The sequence below is a fragment of the Arachis stenosperma genome, chromosome 2 (assembly GCF_014773155.1).
Source record: "Arachis stenosperma cultivar V10309 chromosome 2, arast.V10309.gnm1.PFL2, whole genome shotgun sequence".
NCBI lineage: Eukaryota > Viridiplantae > Streptophyta > Magnoliopsida > Fabales > Fabaceae > Arachis > Arachis stenosperma.
The window spans coordinates 113,432,387-113,447,271 of record NC_080378.1 but is presented as its reverse complement, the minus strand read 5'-3'; the positions used below and the strand labels follow the sequence as shown (position 1 = coordinate 113,447,271).

General features: G+C 31.7%; 1 protein-coding gene across 1 annotated transcript; it reads left to right on the top strand.

The window, feature by feature from the left end:
* Nucleotides 1–784: 784 nt before the first annotated feature.
* LOC130960585 (ATP-dependent DNA helicase 2 subunit KU80-like) lies at nt 785–6,172 on the top strand. The gene is made up of 12 exons (XM_057886013.1): nt 785–994; nt 1,184–1,276; nt 1,393–1,444; nt 2,099–2,230; nt 2,466–2,872; nt 4,076–4,290; nt 4,394–4,589; nt 4,695–4,901; nt 5,058–5,225; nt 5,299–5,604; nt 5,716–5,840; nt 5,943–6,172. The coding sequence occupies exons 1-12, from the start codon at nt 983–985 to the stop codon at nt 5,977–5,979; spliced, it is 1,950 nt and encodes a 649-aa protein (XP_057741996.1). The 5' UTR covers nt 785–982; the 3' UTR covers nt 5,980–6,172.
* Nucleotides 6,173–14,885: the final 8,713 nt, after the last annotated feature.

The window sequence follows — 14,885 nt, the reverse complement described above, 5'->3', positions numbered from 1 at the left end:
ATAAAAAATACTCAAAATGAGAGCTATTAACAACAATTAGTGAGACGGGCACACAAAGATACAGAGTCATGCTTAATAGATAAGACATCTATAGAGACATTGTGTACAGAGACATTAAATTAGTATATTTTATATTCATTCTGACAAGAAAGATATAGACATACTAACAAAGAATACAACTTATTTTTTATTTTTTTATTATTTTTATTAATTTTTTATAATTATATTTTTTATTATTATTATTATTTTTAAATTTTTAAATAAAAAAATGAAAATAAATTAAATTTTTATAATTTGTTATAATTTATCACTAAACAAAATATAAAAGTATAAAATTTATGTCTCTATTATTTATATCTTATTCTCAATATTTTATTTTATTCTATTCTCAATAATAAATGCAACAATATATAAAATAAAAAATTAAATAAAATTTATGTTAAAGTTGACTATTCTGCATAAAAACGGGAATAGGTGCAGACCTATAAAGAGACAGCCTCCAAAATGGATTTAGGTCTCACCAGGAAGAGAAAATAAGTCCAATATTTTTTTTAAGCTATTTTTAATATATTAAAGATCCTAAAATAATATTTGATTAATATTATTTACTGATTTTTTTATTGGTATTTTATCATATGAGGTGCATAAATGATATGTTATAAAATTTATTCTTGAAAATTTTGTAATTAACCTTTTATAAATATAGTATATAAGAATAACAATTACACGAAAAAAAACCCTTAAATAGAATCACAGATTATTAGATGTGAAAATCAAAGACAACCTACAATCCTACATGACGGATATTACAAGAGACAAAGACAACATTACGCAATGGTAGGACACTTGTGACTTTTGGTATTTATAACCATTGAAGCGGGACAGAGAGAAAAAAAAAGAAGAAAAAAACGCAGACAAACCATCACCTCACCTCAACACTATACTTTCTTCTTCAAGCTTAAATCTTTCTCTCTGCTCTTCCATGGCTAACAAGGTTATCCAATCATATTCCTTTTTTTCCTTTTTTATAAAAGAAATAATTTTTCCATTTTCATTGCCAAAATTTAGTCACATAGGGGCTTTGGCCTTTTGGGTTTTTCTGCTCTAATAAAAAGATGAATAACAGAAACCCATTTTAAAAAAATTCAAACTTTAATATTTATTTTGCTTATAATGATCACAGGAAGCTTTGGTTTTGCTGCTTGATGTGGGTCCATCCATGCATTCTGTTATTCCTGTAATTGAGAAGCTTTGTTCCATGCTTGTGCAGAAGAAGGTCTTCTATTCATTACTCCTATTGTTATTTTTCACCTTTTGTTTTCTAATAGTTGCAACTTGCAACAATAACAATTGCATGGCCCTTTTCGTGTTTTGGTTTTAATTTATGTGCAGCTGATCTACAACAGGCATGATAAAGTGGGAGTTGTGTTATTTGGGACAAAAGGTGCTTACTTTGATCCTTATGATGTAAACAAAAGTTGTAGAGTACGATGTTCTCTTGCATTTTTTACATAATTTGGTGTTAAGTTTTGCACCGGAACAATAACAAGAATTTAGCATTTTCTAGCTTGAAAATGTTTGATCCTCTTCAACATTCTTCTAACTACTAAATAAAGAAAGAATTGCATGTTTTTTAAAATTTGAAGACATTGAGAGTATCTACATTTTAGTATTTAGGAGGATATATGGCAATGATTTTGTGATACTATATCATTACTCTTTTCGACATAAGTGGATTGTTGTATGATCAAAAGGGGTTATTGTTTTTCTATCATGGATAATAGTTATTTAATGGCTGAAAGTAGATTAGTAGAGGTAGAACTCAATAAACATTCCTTGATTAACTTTTAGTAATGATATTGAGATTTTGCTTCTCATTCTCGGGGAATCTTCACACTATCTGTGTTTGATTGTAATGAGTTTTTGCCATATTGATTTACCATTGTTGATGTTACTTATGCTATTCATATTGTTATGTAGAATCTTCACACTATTGCTGTTTGTTTACTTTGATTCAGTGAGTTATCTTATTTTGTTGTAACAAAGTTTGATCAAATTTAAAGGCTTCCCTCACCTGTCTTTACCTTCAAATTTTCAGAAACTTATAACGAACTTACTTTGGAACTTGGTGGTTATCGACATGTCGTGGTTTTGAAAAATCTTAAAGATGTGGATGGAGATATGGTTGAGGCTTTACAAAAACTGCCCCGAGGAACTAAAGATGGAGATTGTATCCACAGAGCAATTGGTTTCATACTGTTGAAGCTTTTACTTGTTCAATGTTATGTTTTCTTAGTTGCTACTGATTAATAACCAGACCCTTTATAAATAAAAGTACACTTTGTGCAAGTTCTTTGACTTTAGACTATAATATTACATTAATTTATGTCTCATGTGACAAATATTTTGTTCCATTAATATACTGTCTTTTTACCTTTTTGTGGATACCTTAATTCTGATATTAGTTCTTGATGCTATTGTTGTTGGCATGGATATGCTGATAAAAATGTATCCGAAAGCTAACAAGGTGAAGAAACGACTCTGTCTTATTACGAATGCACAATGTCCAATAAAAGCATCTATAGAAGGAACAAAAGAAGAGCAAGTTACCACCATTGCTAAACAAATGTCTGTCCATGGTACAAGGATGGAAAGCATAATTGTGAGAGGAAAGCTTTGTCGGAAGAAGGCAAATAAGACGACAGCTAGTGAGAATCATCGCCTTTTAAATATCTTTTCAAAGGAAACTTCTACAAGGATAGTGTATGTGGGGAATCCGGTTTCTTTGTTTGGTGCTCTTAAAACCCAGAATAAAACCCCACATACAGTTTTCAGAGGTGATCTTGAGCTAAGCTCAAAAATGAAGATCAAGGTGAGATCTGTGGTATGATGTATAACATAAGTTCAATTTCTAGGCCTATGATGAATATGTTTTTGATGTGTCATTGTTCATTGTATTCATTTTTTTTTTACTCAACCCACCATCGATGATAAACCATTTGTTAAAGTAAAAGTTTCTCATTTCCATTGTTATATTAATTTAATTTTTTAATAGGCAATGTGCCTATTTACTCTATGTAAATAAATGATTATGAGTATTTCTAGATCATCCTAAAGTAAAAAATTGATAAAAAAATTGATAATTTCAATATCTTGGAATATTAAAATGTAGTCAATTCTTACTTTACTTAATAATTAGGAAAATGATCAATGGAAGGATAATTGTTTCTCAATGATGATTGAATGCTCTAAGTTTGAGTTATCCATGGGCAATATGAACCTTTATCCCTGATTAAGTTGGATACTTTGAGCCATGGTGAACTGAGGATACTACTGTTTTTGTTTGCTTCTGTGCTGTGATTTGTGCTGCAAATACATGTTTTATCAGATTAATGATCCACTTATTGTATAAGTGTTTTATTGATTTTATATCTTGTCTAAATGTATTATCGAGACAAATTTTATACCTATAATTATGAAAATATATAAGATTTATCAGTCTATTAGTTTAAAAAACTCATATTTTTATGATGAAGTAATGTCATTTTCATTTATTATTTCAACAACCATGTCATATAAATATTATGTCTTGTTAATTATATTTTATTTCATACAATTAATTTGTTTATAAAAAAATAATTTTTTATTTTTTTTATTTTTTGTATTCTATTTATATGTTTGTATATATTAATGTTATTTCTATTCTTTAGATGTTTGTGACATAAATGGATATTTTTTAATCCCTATGTAGAATTTTTTTTAATTTCCTACTATTCTTGAGAGTAATATGTTTTACATTGATTAATCATTGGAATAAAATTCTTTAAAAAATTAAAATTCTATTTCATGTTTGGGTATAAAAAATAGCACTGATTTCAATTCTACTGTTTTTGTTTGCTTCTGTGTTGTGATTTGTGAAAATAAGTATCATATTTCTCGTATTGATTCATTTTTCGCTCCTGCAATTTGCTATTTTGTTTGTGTGGTTATTTAAATCTAGTTGTGTGCAAGGAACAACATTGTAGAATTGACGATTACTTGTTCATGTTTTCATGAAAACTTCAATGATAATCAGGTATGGGTGTATAAGAAAACAATAGAAGAGCTTCCCAATCTAAAGAAATGTTATGAATCTCCTGATATAGTTGTCCCTTCAGATCAAAGGGTCAGAGGTTATCATTATGGTCCTCAAATAGTTCCTATGTCGAAGGACGCTTTGGATGCTGTTAAGTTCAAACCTGAAAAGGGTGTTAAGCTTCTAGGATTTACTAATTCTTCTAATGTATTGAGGTAAAGATTATGTATACAAATATGCTTCATTTGATTTGAGTTTGCTAATGGAGAGTTCTTAATCATTATTCTATTTATTATTGTCCTACAATGTCTATTAAAGGCACTACTACATGAAAGATGTCAATATCTTCATACCTGAACCGGAAAATAGGAACGCCATGCTTGCGCTTTCTGCGCTAGCAAGGGCTATGAAGGAAATGAATAAGGTGGCGATACTACGTTGTGTGTGGCGACGGGGACAAACCAAAGTTGTTATTGGGGTCCTGATTCCGAATATATCTGATAAAGAAAATATTGTGAGTTTTGTCAATCTTCTTTTTTCATTTTTTAAGTTAGTTTACTTTCCCTGCCTTGATTTGTTTTAAAATGACTTAACATATTCCAAGATCATGCTCTTACAGCCTGATTCATTTTACTTCAATGTACTTCCTTTCGCCGAGGATGTGCGTGAGTTCCAGTTCCCTTCTTTCAGTAAGCTCCCAGCAGCGTTACAGCCGAATCAGCAGCAGCTAGAGGCAGCAGCTAATTTAGTAGAAATGCTTGATCTTGCACCATGTGGGAAAGAGAAAGCTTTGCTACCTGATTTTACACCAAATCCAGTCCTAGAGGCATGAATTCGCCCCATTTGTTTGTTTCCAGTTTATTTCCTACATTCTTTATTCTGTTTATTTTCATGTTTCAATTTTCTTTTGACTTTATTTTTTCTAAGAAGGATATGATTTTGACAAGTGGATCTTAAAACACACATTCATAAATCTTTTCAGCGCTTTTATCGTTGTCTTGAGCTGAAGTCAAAAAATCCGGGTGCTGCAGTACCACCTATTGATGAGACACTCAAGAAAATTACAGAGCCTGATTCTAACCTAGTTTTGAAAAACAAGTCTGTGATAGACTCATTTCGGAGGTGTTTCGAGCCAAATGAAAATCCCAGGGTAAGAATGTACACTTTACTCTTTGTTATGGTTTGCAAACATAAACAACTTTTACATTCAAAATATCTTGCAGCATAAGAAATTGAGGCGTTTATTGCTTGAGAAGAGTTCTTCTAGCGAAGAAGATTGTAATCGAGACATTACCCCACTGCCTTCGAATCTCATCGAAGTTAAAGTCGATAACGTCTGCAATCCTACTCCACCCCAAGCTTTTGAAGCCATGTCTGGAAGCAGAAATACTCAAGACTCTGTTGTGAAAGCAATCAAAGATACGAGAAACAAAATATTTGAACTGATTGATGAATCAAATGATGGTGATAACTATCCTGAAGCATTGCAATGTTTAACAGCACTTCAAGAGAAGTGCATTGCTGATCAAGTAATCTATCTTACTTCTTATCACACTTTCAATCATTACTTTATATGTTAACTTTTTAATTGAGGTTCATCATTATATAACTGGTTAAACTCATCTGCATTTTCTCTGAAGGAATCAGAACAGTTCAACGATTTCCTTCGCCGTCTTTGGAATTTCGATAGAAACCTTGAGAATTTCCGTGGATATCTTGCTTCCAGGGGACTCACCTTAATCCCCAAAGCAGGATTTTTAGACAGGTTTTTGCATTGTTCTACTTCCTTTGCTTGCATCTTGTATGATTCTTTCATTGTTCATTTATTTTTTTTCTCCATAACTCAGTATTGTGTTTCACCTTACAGCCAAGTTACTGAAGAAGATGAGCCAAAAGTTGAATGATTCCTCAGGTGGATGTGCTGAAATGGTAGAACTTTTTGATAATTATTTGTTAAAAATTAGAATAGATTGTCTAATACAGTTATTTAAACGTTTGTTTTGGAACATTTGGCAAAGCTTTATTAGTACTCTCACCTTATGTTATAGCACTTATTTTATTAATGAGAAATAGCAAATAGAAAACTTTGATATATAATTTATATTTCTTGAGGGTTTGGAATTTAAAAAGCAAATACTTGTTTTATGAGGCTAATGATCCACTTATTGTATGTATGTTTTATTGATTTTATATCTTGTCTAAATCTATTATCGGGACAAATTTTATACCTATAATTATGAAAATATATAAGATTTATTAGTCTATTAGTTTAAAAAACTCATATTTTTACAATGAAGTAATATCATTTTTATTTATTATTTTAACAACCATGTCATATAAATATTATGTCTTGTCAATTATATTTTATTTCGTATAATTTATTTGTTTATAAAAAAATATTTTTTTATTATTTTATTTTTTGCATTCTATTTATATATTTGCATATATTAATGTTATTTTTATTCTTTAGATATTTGTGACATAAATTGATATTTTTTAATCTCTACCTAGATTTTTTTTAATTTCCTATTATTCTTTAGAGTAATATGTTTTACATTGATTAATCCTCGAAATAGAATTCTCTAGAGAATTAAAATTCTATTTCATATTTTGATATAAAAAAATAGCACTTATTTCAATTCTAATAAGATTTCAATTCTCATGCTAAGGCTATATACAAATTATTACGGACCCGATCTCGGGTCCTTTCTCGGAACAGTCACTAAACCTGGCAATCCCAAGATTGGGTTATCCTCACGACCCAAACACGAATCAATAATTTTCAATATCCTGACCCAATATTTGAATTCAAATACCTCCCTTATTTTAGCTAGATAAGATAAGATGATGACGGTTCATACCGGCCCTACAATCTTTAACCAACATTCAAATCCAAATACATCCTTTATCTTGCTAAGATAAGATAAGATAACTATCACTAGCTATATAAAGGGGAGTTAGAGGCCCCCTTAGGTACGTTATTCATTCTACACACCTTATACCTCTCAGATCCATTTTGACTTGAGCGTCGAAGTATCTTTGCAGATACCACCCCATTACTCCAGCCAAATAATCCGGCGACCGTCCGGACTCGCAAGTTCCCGATCCATCTCAAAACTCGTACTAGAGACTTCTAGTACATTGGTGTCGTCTGTGGAGACTGCCAAATCGTGGCGGCATGACGGAGAATCTCGAGGAGCAATCCTCAAGCCACCACCATGACTCACACCCACGAAACCCAACTCCCGAACTCCAAGGTAACATTCCTCCCACCCACGGGAGGATAACGAGCACTGTGCATCATCAACCAACCCCGGTCTAGCAGTAGCCAAAAGAGGACGACCGTCCACCCACTGAAGCCCGGGCACCCGACGGATTGAGAGAGAAAAATAATCCAAGAGCTATACTTCAGGGTGCAAAACCTCGAAGGCCGAGTTACGCCCAAAGAACGGTATCACATGGCTAGAACCCGATCTTTCTGCGATCCTAGGAACAACAGGTCCCAGAACGGCGACACAGCAAACAACACGACTGCAGCGTTTCCCGAGACCAAAACATCGACGTGGAGAAGACGATCGATGGCACCATTGGTGATACGAGTCATGTGGGACAAACTAAGAACTGTCATATGCCAATTGGTCCAATTACAAGAGCAACAACTAAGAGAATAAAAGAAGGTTTTGCAAATATGGCTAAATCATGTGTTCAGGAGATGCATCAAGAATTGGGTAAGACAATGATTAATGATTATCAAAAGTCAAACGTCTTACTATTTTACAAGATGCATTGACTGAACTCGTAAAGAGAATACTGGCTGACACTGGAGCAGACTCCAACATCCTCTTTAGAGGAGCCGTCGACAAGCTGGGTCTCTGAAATAAAAATTTGCAGACCTACCGCAATGGGGTAATGGGATTTGGAGACAACTTTCTCAAACCGGATGGTTCCATAGTATTACCACTAACCATCGGAACCGGATGCCAAAGGAAGATCATCCTCTCCGAATTCGTAGTCCTCAAGGACTCCACTGCCTACAACATCATCTTTGGAAGAAAGACGATCAACGACCTATCCGCCGTCATCTTCACCAAGTTCCAAATAATGAAGTTCCAAGCTGATAACGACACCATCGGAACAATACACGGGGACCAAAAAGTCGCGGTAGAGTGCGACAACACTAGCTTGGCCCTCCGTAAGAGATCCCAAGACGCGGCAGGCATCTTCCTCGTCGACCTCCTCGATGCACGCCAAGACCCCAACTCGCACAGAACTGTGGGAGGAAACGACGAAGAAGCAGAACTGTGGGAGGAAATGACGAAGAAGCAAAGCGGGACCTCGCAGATGAGGTCAGGAGTATAGCACACCTACGGGAGCTAGCACTAAAATAAAGGATAAGCCTAAAGTACAATCGCAGCACGGTACGATGAGACTTTTGACTAGGAGACCTCATCTTACGATGAAACAACATCGGTCCCTCCACTCTCGGAGAAGGAAAGCTCACGCTTAACTGGGAGGGTCCCTACCAAATCAAGAAGGTAATCAAAAAAGGAGCCTACATGCTCAAAAGGCTAGACGGGACCGAGCTCCCGAGATCCTGGAATACCTCCAACTTACGGCTATTATATTTAGAAATATCCTTCCAAAGCAACAAAATAGATATCTAAATAACAAAACAGATATCCAAATAAGTAAACGGCTTCCTAGGAATCAATCACCCCGAAGCCAACAAAATGGATATCCAAATAACAAAAAATGGTGATCCGGGGATCGATCACCCTGAGGTCCACAGAACGGATATCCAAATAAGTAATGACTACCAGGGAATCGATCATCCCAAGGCCAACAAAGCGGATATCCAAATAACAAAACGGATATTCAAATAAGTAAATGGCTACTCGGGGATCGATCACCCGGAGGCCAACAAAGCGAATATCCAAATAACAAAAAATGGCAGCCCGGGGATCGATCACTCTAAGGCCAACAAAACGGATATCCAAATAACAAAACGAATATCCAAATAACAAAAAACGATGACCCGGAGATCTATCAACCACGAAGCTAACAAAGCGGATATCCAAATTAAATAAGTTAAACGGTTACCCCATAAACCAATCACCTCTGAAGCCAACAAAATAGATATCCAAATAAGGTAAAGAAGTAAAGTTTTGAAATCATCCCACCAATAGGTTTAAAATAAGTTGACAATAACGGCCCAAAAATGCCACAAAAAACAAGCTTGAGCTGACGGTCTTCCAACTCACGAAAGCCAACTCACTAACATCCCGCCAAATGGCGCAGGATGACGTCAAACTCTTTCTAGACCCCTCACGACATCCCGATAATAGAAAACCAAACTCGTCAACAAAAGCGGCATCAAAGTCTAAGCTAATGACTTTTCAACTCGCGAAAAGCGGAACTCACCAACATTCTGCCAATTAGCGCAGGATGACGTCACATCCTTTCCAGTCCCTCATAGTCTCCCGAACTACAGAGAACCAGGCTCCCCAACAACTCAGCATTGAGACCAAGCAAGCATGCTCTCATGCTCTGGGGACAACTGTTTCGGATCCGATCTTCGGGTTCTTTCTCGGAACGGTCACCAAATCTGGCAATCCCAAGATTGGGTCATCCTCACGGCTCAAATATGGATCAATAACTTCCAATATCCTGCCCCAATATTCAAATTCAAATACCTCCCTTATCTTAGCTAGATAAGATAAGATGATGACGGTTCATACCGGCCCCACAATCTCTAACCAACATTCAAATCCAAATACCTCCCTTATCTTAACAAGATACGATAAGATAACTACCACTAGCTATATAAAGGGGAGACAAAGGTCCCCTTAGGTACGTTATTCATTTTACCTCTCAAATCTATTTTAACTTGAGCATCAAAGTGTCTTTACAGGTACCACCCCATTGCTCCAGCTAGATCATCTGGCGACCGTCCGGACTCGCAAGTCCCTGATCCATCTCACAACTCATACAAGAGACTTCTAATACAGAAATCAGACTAAAATATGTTTGATTTCTAATTTCATTTGATTTGTTCCTCTTTGTATCCCATTTTGTGAAACTGCTTAAGCACCCACACTTTATCAAAATAAATAAAAAAAAGAAAAAGGAATTCCTTAACAAAAATTGGAGAAGAAACCGAACAAAAATGGTGGAATACGAAATGTGAAGGCAAACAATTAAAGAAGAAAAGCGCAGCAACGACAAGGAAAATTCACAATAAAGTAAACGATGAGCCAACAAAAATTTTTTAACATGAAATTTTTTTTATTTTTGTTTCGAATATTTGTAATTTTTACTATTATTTAATCGTGACTAATTGAACAATTTTAATATTGAAAATTATACTTTAAATAATATCTATATACTTATAATACATGATGAAGATACAAATTGGATATATTATTTTTGCATGATTATAATAAATTGGATACAAATTTAGATTATTTTAAATCCTATAAAATCTAAAAAATTTTAAAAAATTTTAAAAAATTCTAAAAATCCTAAAAAGTTTGAAAAACCTTAAAAAACTCATTGTATTATCATACCAGTTGATTGAATACGAAAATACCTTAATCACATACAAAATTTAATCGATTGTGTTACAAAACTAATCGATTGAATTTTGAAAAAACTCATTCTACAACACAATTCAATCGCATTGTGTTACCATGCCAATCGATTGAATAAGAAAATATCCTTATTGTTTTATGAAATTCAATTAATTAGGCAACACTACCAATCCATTAAATAAGAAAAAACTTATATTTATAACCTCCAAATTTATGAAAATTAAATAATTAACTATTTATGAGTTATTATATTATATTGAGATTTTGTTTTTAAAAAAAATTATTTATCACAAAAATAATTAAATAAAATTTATGATTATTAAAATTTAATTTAATTAAAACTTATTTTATTAAACTTAAATTATTTATCAAAAAAAATATTTTGATAGACAAAAAAATTGAATTAATTATTATTATTATTATTATTATTATTATTATTATTATTATTATTATATCACTTAATTTCACTCTATTATTATCTTTACTTTATTATATTATATTATTTACTTATTTATTTTCCTTTTGGCCGAAGCCTTAAAGGAACTAAAAAGAAAGAAAACTAAAGCATAACTTATATATACATGTACATATATATATATGAAATTGAAACTGAAACTGAAACGTGGTTATATATACATGAAACGTGGCATGTATGCATGTATATGTATATAATACAAATGACACCTAATGAAGCTTTGATAACCACAAAACTTCAGTTAATATTATCAAGCCATACTCATCTTCCTTTTCCCTTCATTAATCACCAATTGAACTAAAAAGAAAAAAAAAAAAGAGTAAGCCATGAGTGAGAAGAACGAAAAATCTTGGAACCTTCCGAGTTCTCGTAACTTCAATTAAAAATTTAATTCGGTAAAAGTGTTTATATCTTTCTCCTCTATACGTTAGTGTTATTTTTATCCGATAAAAATTAACGGTGACGTAACTCCTCTTCCTCTTAAGTTCGGCTAACTGGAGTTCTAGGAGGCACAGATGATTTCTGACGCTTTTCTTTTCATCAGTTCGGTCAAAATTTTTTTTCGAAATTTTCGTTAATTTTAATTTCATACGGAAATAGGAAGTTTCGTTTTTAAAATTATAAGTTTTTAATTTAAGAATGCCAAAAAGTTTATTGAGTAATTGCAAATAATTTACACGTGTTTTGTGTGTCTAATTGATGAAAATTGATTGTAATTGTGAGTGTTGGTCAATTTGGTGTTGCTTGTTAAATTGAAATGTGATTTGAGTTTATGAATTGAATTTGAATTGATAATGAATAAGTGTTGATGAAAGGCTGGTAAAAATACGCAAGAATGTGATTTTAGTTAGTATTAAATGTTAAACAAGTATGGTTGGAGGGATTTGTAAAGTCTGAATGAAGAAATGAATTTTCTTTAATTTTAAAAGCAAAAGATTTGAAACGAGCTAATTTTATTGAAATAGAAAGAGGCATAGCTTTAAAAGAAAATGATTTGATTCTATTTGATATTTTGAATGGTGTGAATATTGAAAATAATTTGTTACTTGAAAATGTTTTGAAAAGGGTTTGAAAGGTGGTTAGGTTGGAACCCTTGAAGGGTGGCAAAATCCGAATTTTAAAGGAATTGCTGCCAAATTTTTATAAAACTCTAAGACTTTATTTAAAGTGTTATTTAAAAACAAACTTAATTTAATAATATTACTTGATTTCGATTTATTACGAAAAGAGTTTTGTTTTCAAACCGATTTATTAAGAAAAGTATGATGTTTTAAACTCAATCTTTTGAGAAGGGATTTTGCTTTAAGTTATGTTTTAAGTTCGGTTTGATAAGAAAGAAAAGAAGAGGAAGAACAAAAAGTAAAGGAAAAAAAGATAATTAAAGGAATTTCTGCCACAGGAGAGCAGAGAACAAATATTAAAGGAATATATGAATTAATGAAATGACTGCCACAGAAGAGCAGATGTGACATTGTTTGGGCCTTAGTGCCAAATGTAAAGTGGGGACGCCCACACACTGAGAACTATTTTTCAGATGTACGCTTATTAATTTGGAAAGTCACACTGTATGCGACCTAGCTGTACGACTTAAAGTCACACTGTATGCGGCCTAACCGTACGACTTATAAGCATACTGTATGCATCTAGAAAGCCATATCTGGGACTTGTGTCCGGGTAATGTCGGGAGCGGATAGGCAACCGACACATGAGCTCATGCCCTGCGTTAGGGATAGACATGCATCATCATTGTTTGCATATTTGCATTTGATTGTGTTTGCTTATCTTGTCTCTCTGTGATTGTGCTGTTTGTTTTATTGCTATTTGTTTGTGTGTTGATCTATTTTCTGTGCTATTAGTTTGTGTATTGAGGTGACTGAGAACTGAGGTTATGATTGAGATTTGTCTTAAATTCAAAAATTTAAAGAAGGTAATTAATTATATAAAGTAATAAGTAATAGTAAAAAGTATTTTCAAAATGTTTGATAAAAATATAATTTTATTGAGTAAAGTTAATTATTTGCATTTTATTTCATTACTCTTACGGCATTTTCATTTTCTACTGAGAACGCGTGGTTTGTTCTTACCCCCAAAATCTTCCACCCTTTCATTGACACGGGTTTGAAGACTCAGTTTGAAGCTGCCGGCGATTATTAGTCTTATTTGAGCTAAGTTATGTGTTGAGTTGTCTTCGTAGAGTTTCCTCGCCTTACCGATTATGATTTTATTTTATCCAGATGGATAGGTGTTGTATTCGAATTTTATATTGAATTTATTGTATGATATTTTTTTATTATTAATAATTATGTGATTATTATTACTTGGTGTTCTTTGATGAATGAGTTTGATTAAAATTGAAATGCGAAATTGAACTAAAGACTCAATATTAAGTAGTAAATAAGAAAAACAGGTTAGTAACACCTCACTTTTAGTACGATCATGACGTGCTAAAAATTAGGATGTTACAATATTCAATAGTGCAATTCAATTGATTGTGTAACAATTCCAATCGATTGAATTTTGAAGAACCGTGCGATATTCAATCGATTGTATTGTACGTTCGATATATTGGATTACCAAAGAATACGATTTTTATGGCAAAAAAATTCATTAATTTGCATTTCTAAAATATTTATTAATAGAAGATTAATTTTATTGTTGTTTTTTTAATTATTAATAAAAATGATAGATAAATAATAAAATAATAATTTATAAAATAGAGGATAGATTTAATAATGAAATAATATATAAAGAATTAAGTTGTAGTTAAAATTAAATAAAAATTATTTATTAATTATTAAAAAACTTAAAAGAATATATTTTATTATTAAACCATTTAATAATCCAAATATTTTGAGAGCATCGAATTTTATGTCTAATTTATTTAAGCACGTGGTAAGAAATCGAATTCTTATTAAACTTAACAAATTAACAATGCTAATATATTTTAGAAAAAGCATCCTTTTATAACTCTATAAAAGTGTGTATTTTATCAATCACACAATTTAGGAAAGAAAATTGTTGAGAGAAAAGTGGAGTCTCATCATTAATTTTTTTTTAAGAGAAACGTTACAGGATATACGAAATAATTAACCTTTTTAGTTCTTTGGGGAATATTTTTTTTAATTTTTTAATTTTATATTGCATAAATGATTTTTTTTCTCTTGAATTAAGATATTTTAAAATAAAATTATTATATGTTGAAATAAACACAAATGAGGTGGATGTCCATTTATTATTTAGATGGCTGATTTTTCCTATGAAAATATGAAGCTTTCAATCTAAACTGAAATTAAATGAAGTTTAAAATATATGAATAATCAATACTTTACCTTTATAAATAGTAAGGTCGAGAGAATTAATGTAAAACAATAACATATTTTCTTTTTTGTACATATCAATAACAGTAATAAAAAATCAATTCTCTCCCTTTTCTTATTGAATATATATATATATATATATATATATATATATATATATATAAATCATTTCAATTATATTGAGATAATAATTGTGGTGAATAGTAATACTAGAGTTTTCTATTTATATTTTTTTATTTTATATTTATTATATATTCCTTAATTATTTATTTTACAACACGTTATCAGCACGAGACTCTGATCAAATTTTTTGGAAGACTTAGATAATAAATTTTTATTATGTTAAAACTCTCATCTTGAATTTAATGCTCTTTATATATTTGGAAACAACTATTTATCATGGATACTAGATGCTAAAATCCATCTTG

Coding starts and splice junctions, on each gene's coding strand:
- LOC130960585 (XM_057886013.1), top strand. Junction 1,445..2,098: donor TGTGTTATTTGGGACAAAAG/GTGCTTACTTTG, acceptor TCAAATTTTCAG/AAACTTATAACGAACTTACT. Junction 4,590..4,694: donor TATCTGATAAAGAAAATATT/GTGAGTTTTGTC, acceptor ATGCTCTTACAG/CCTGATTCATTTTACTTCAA.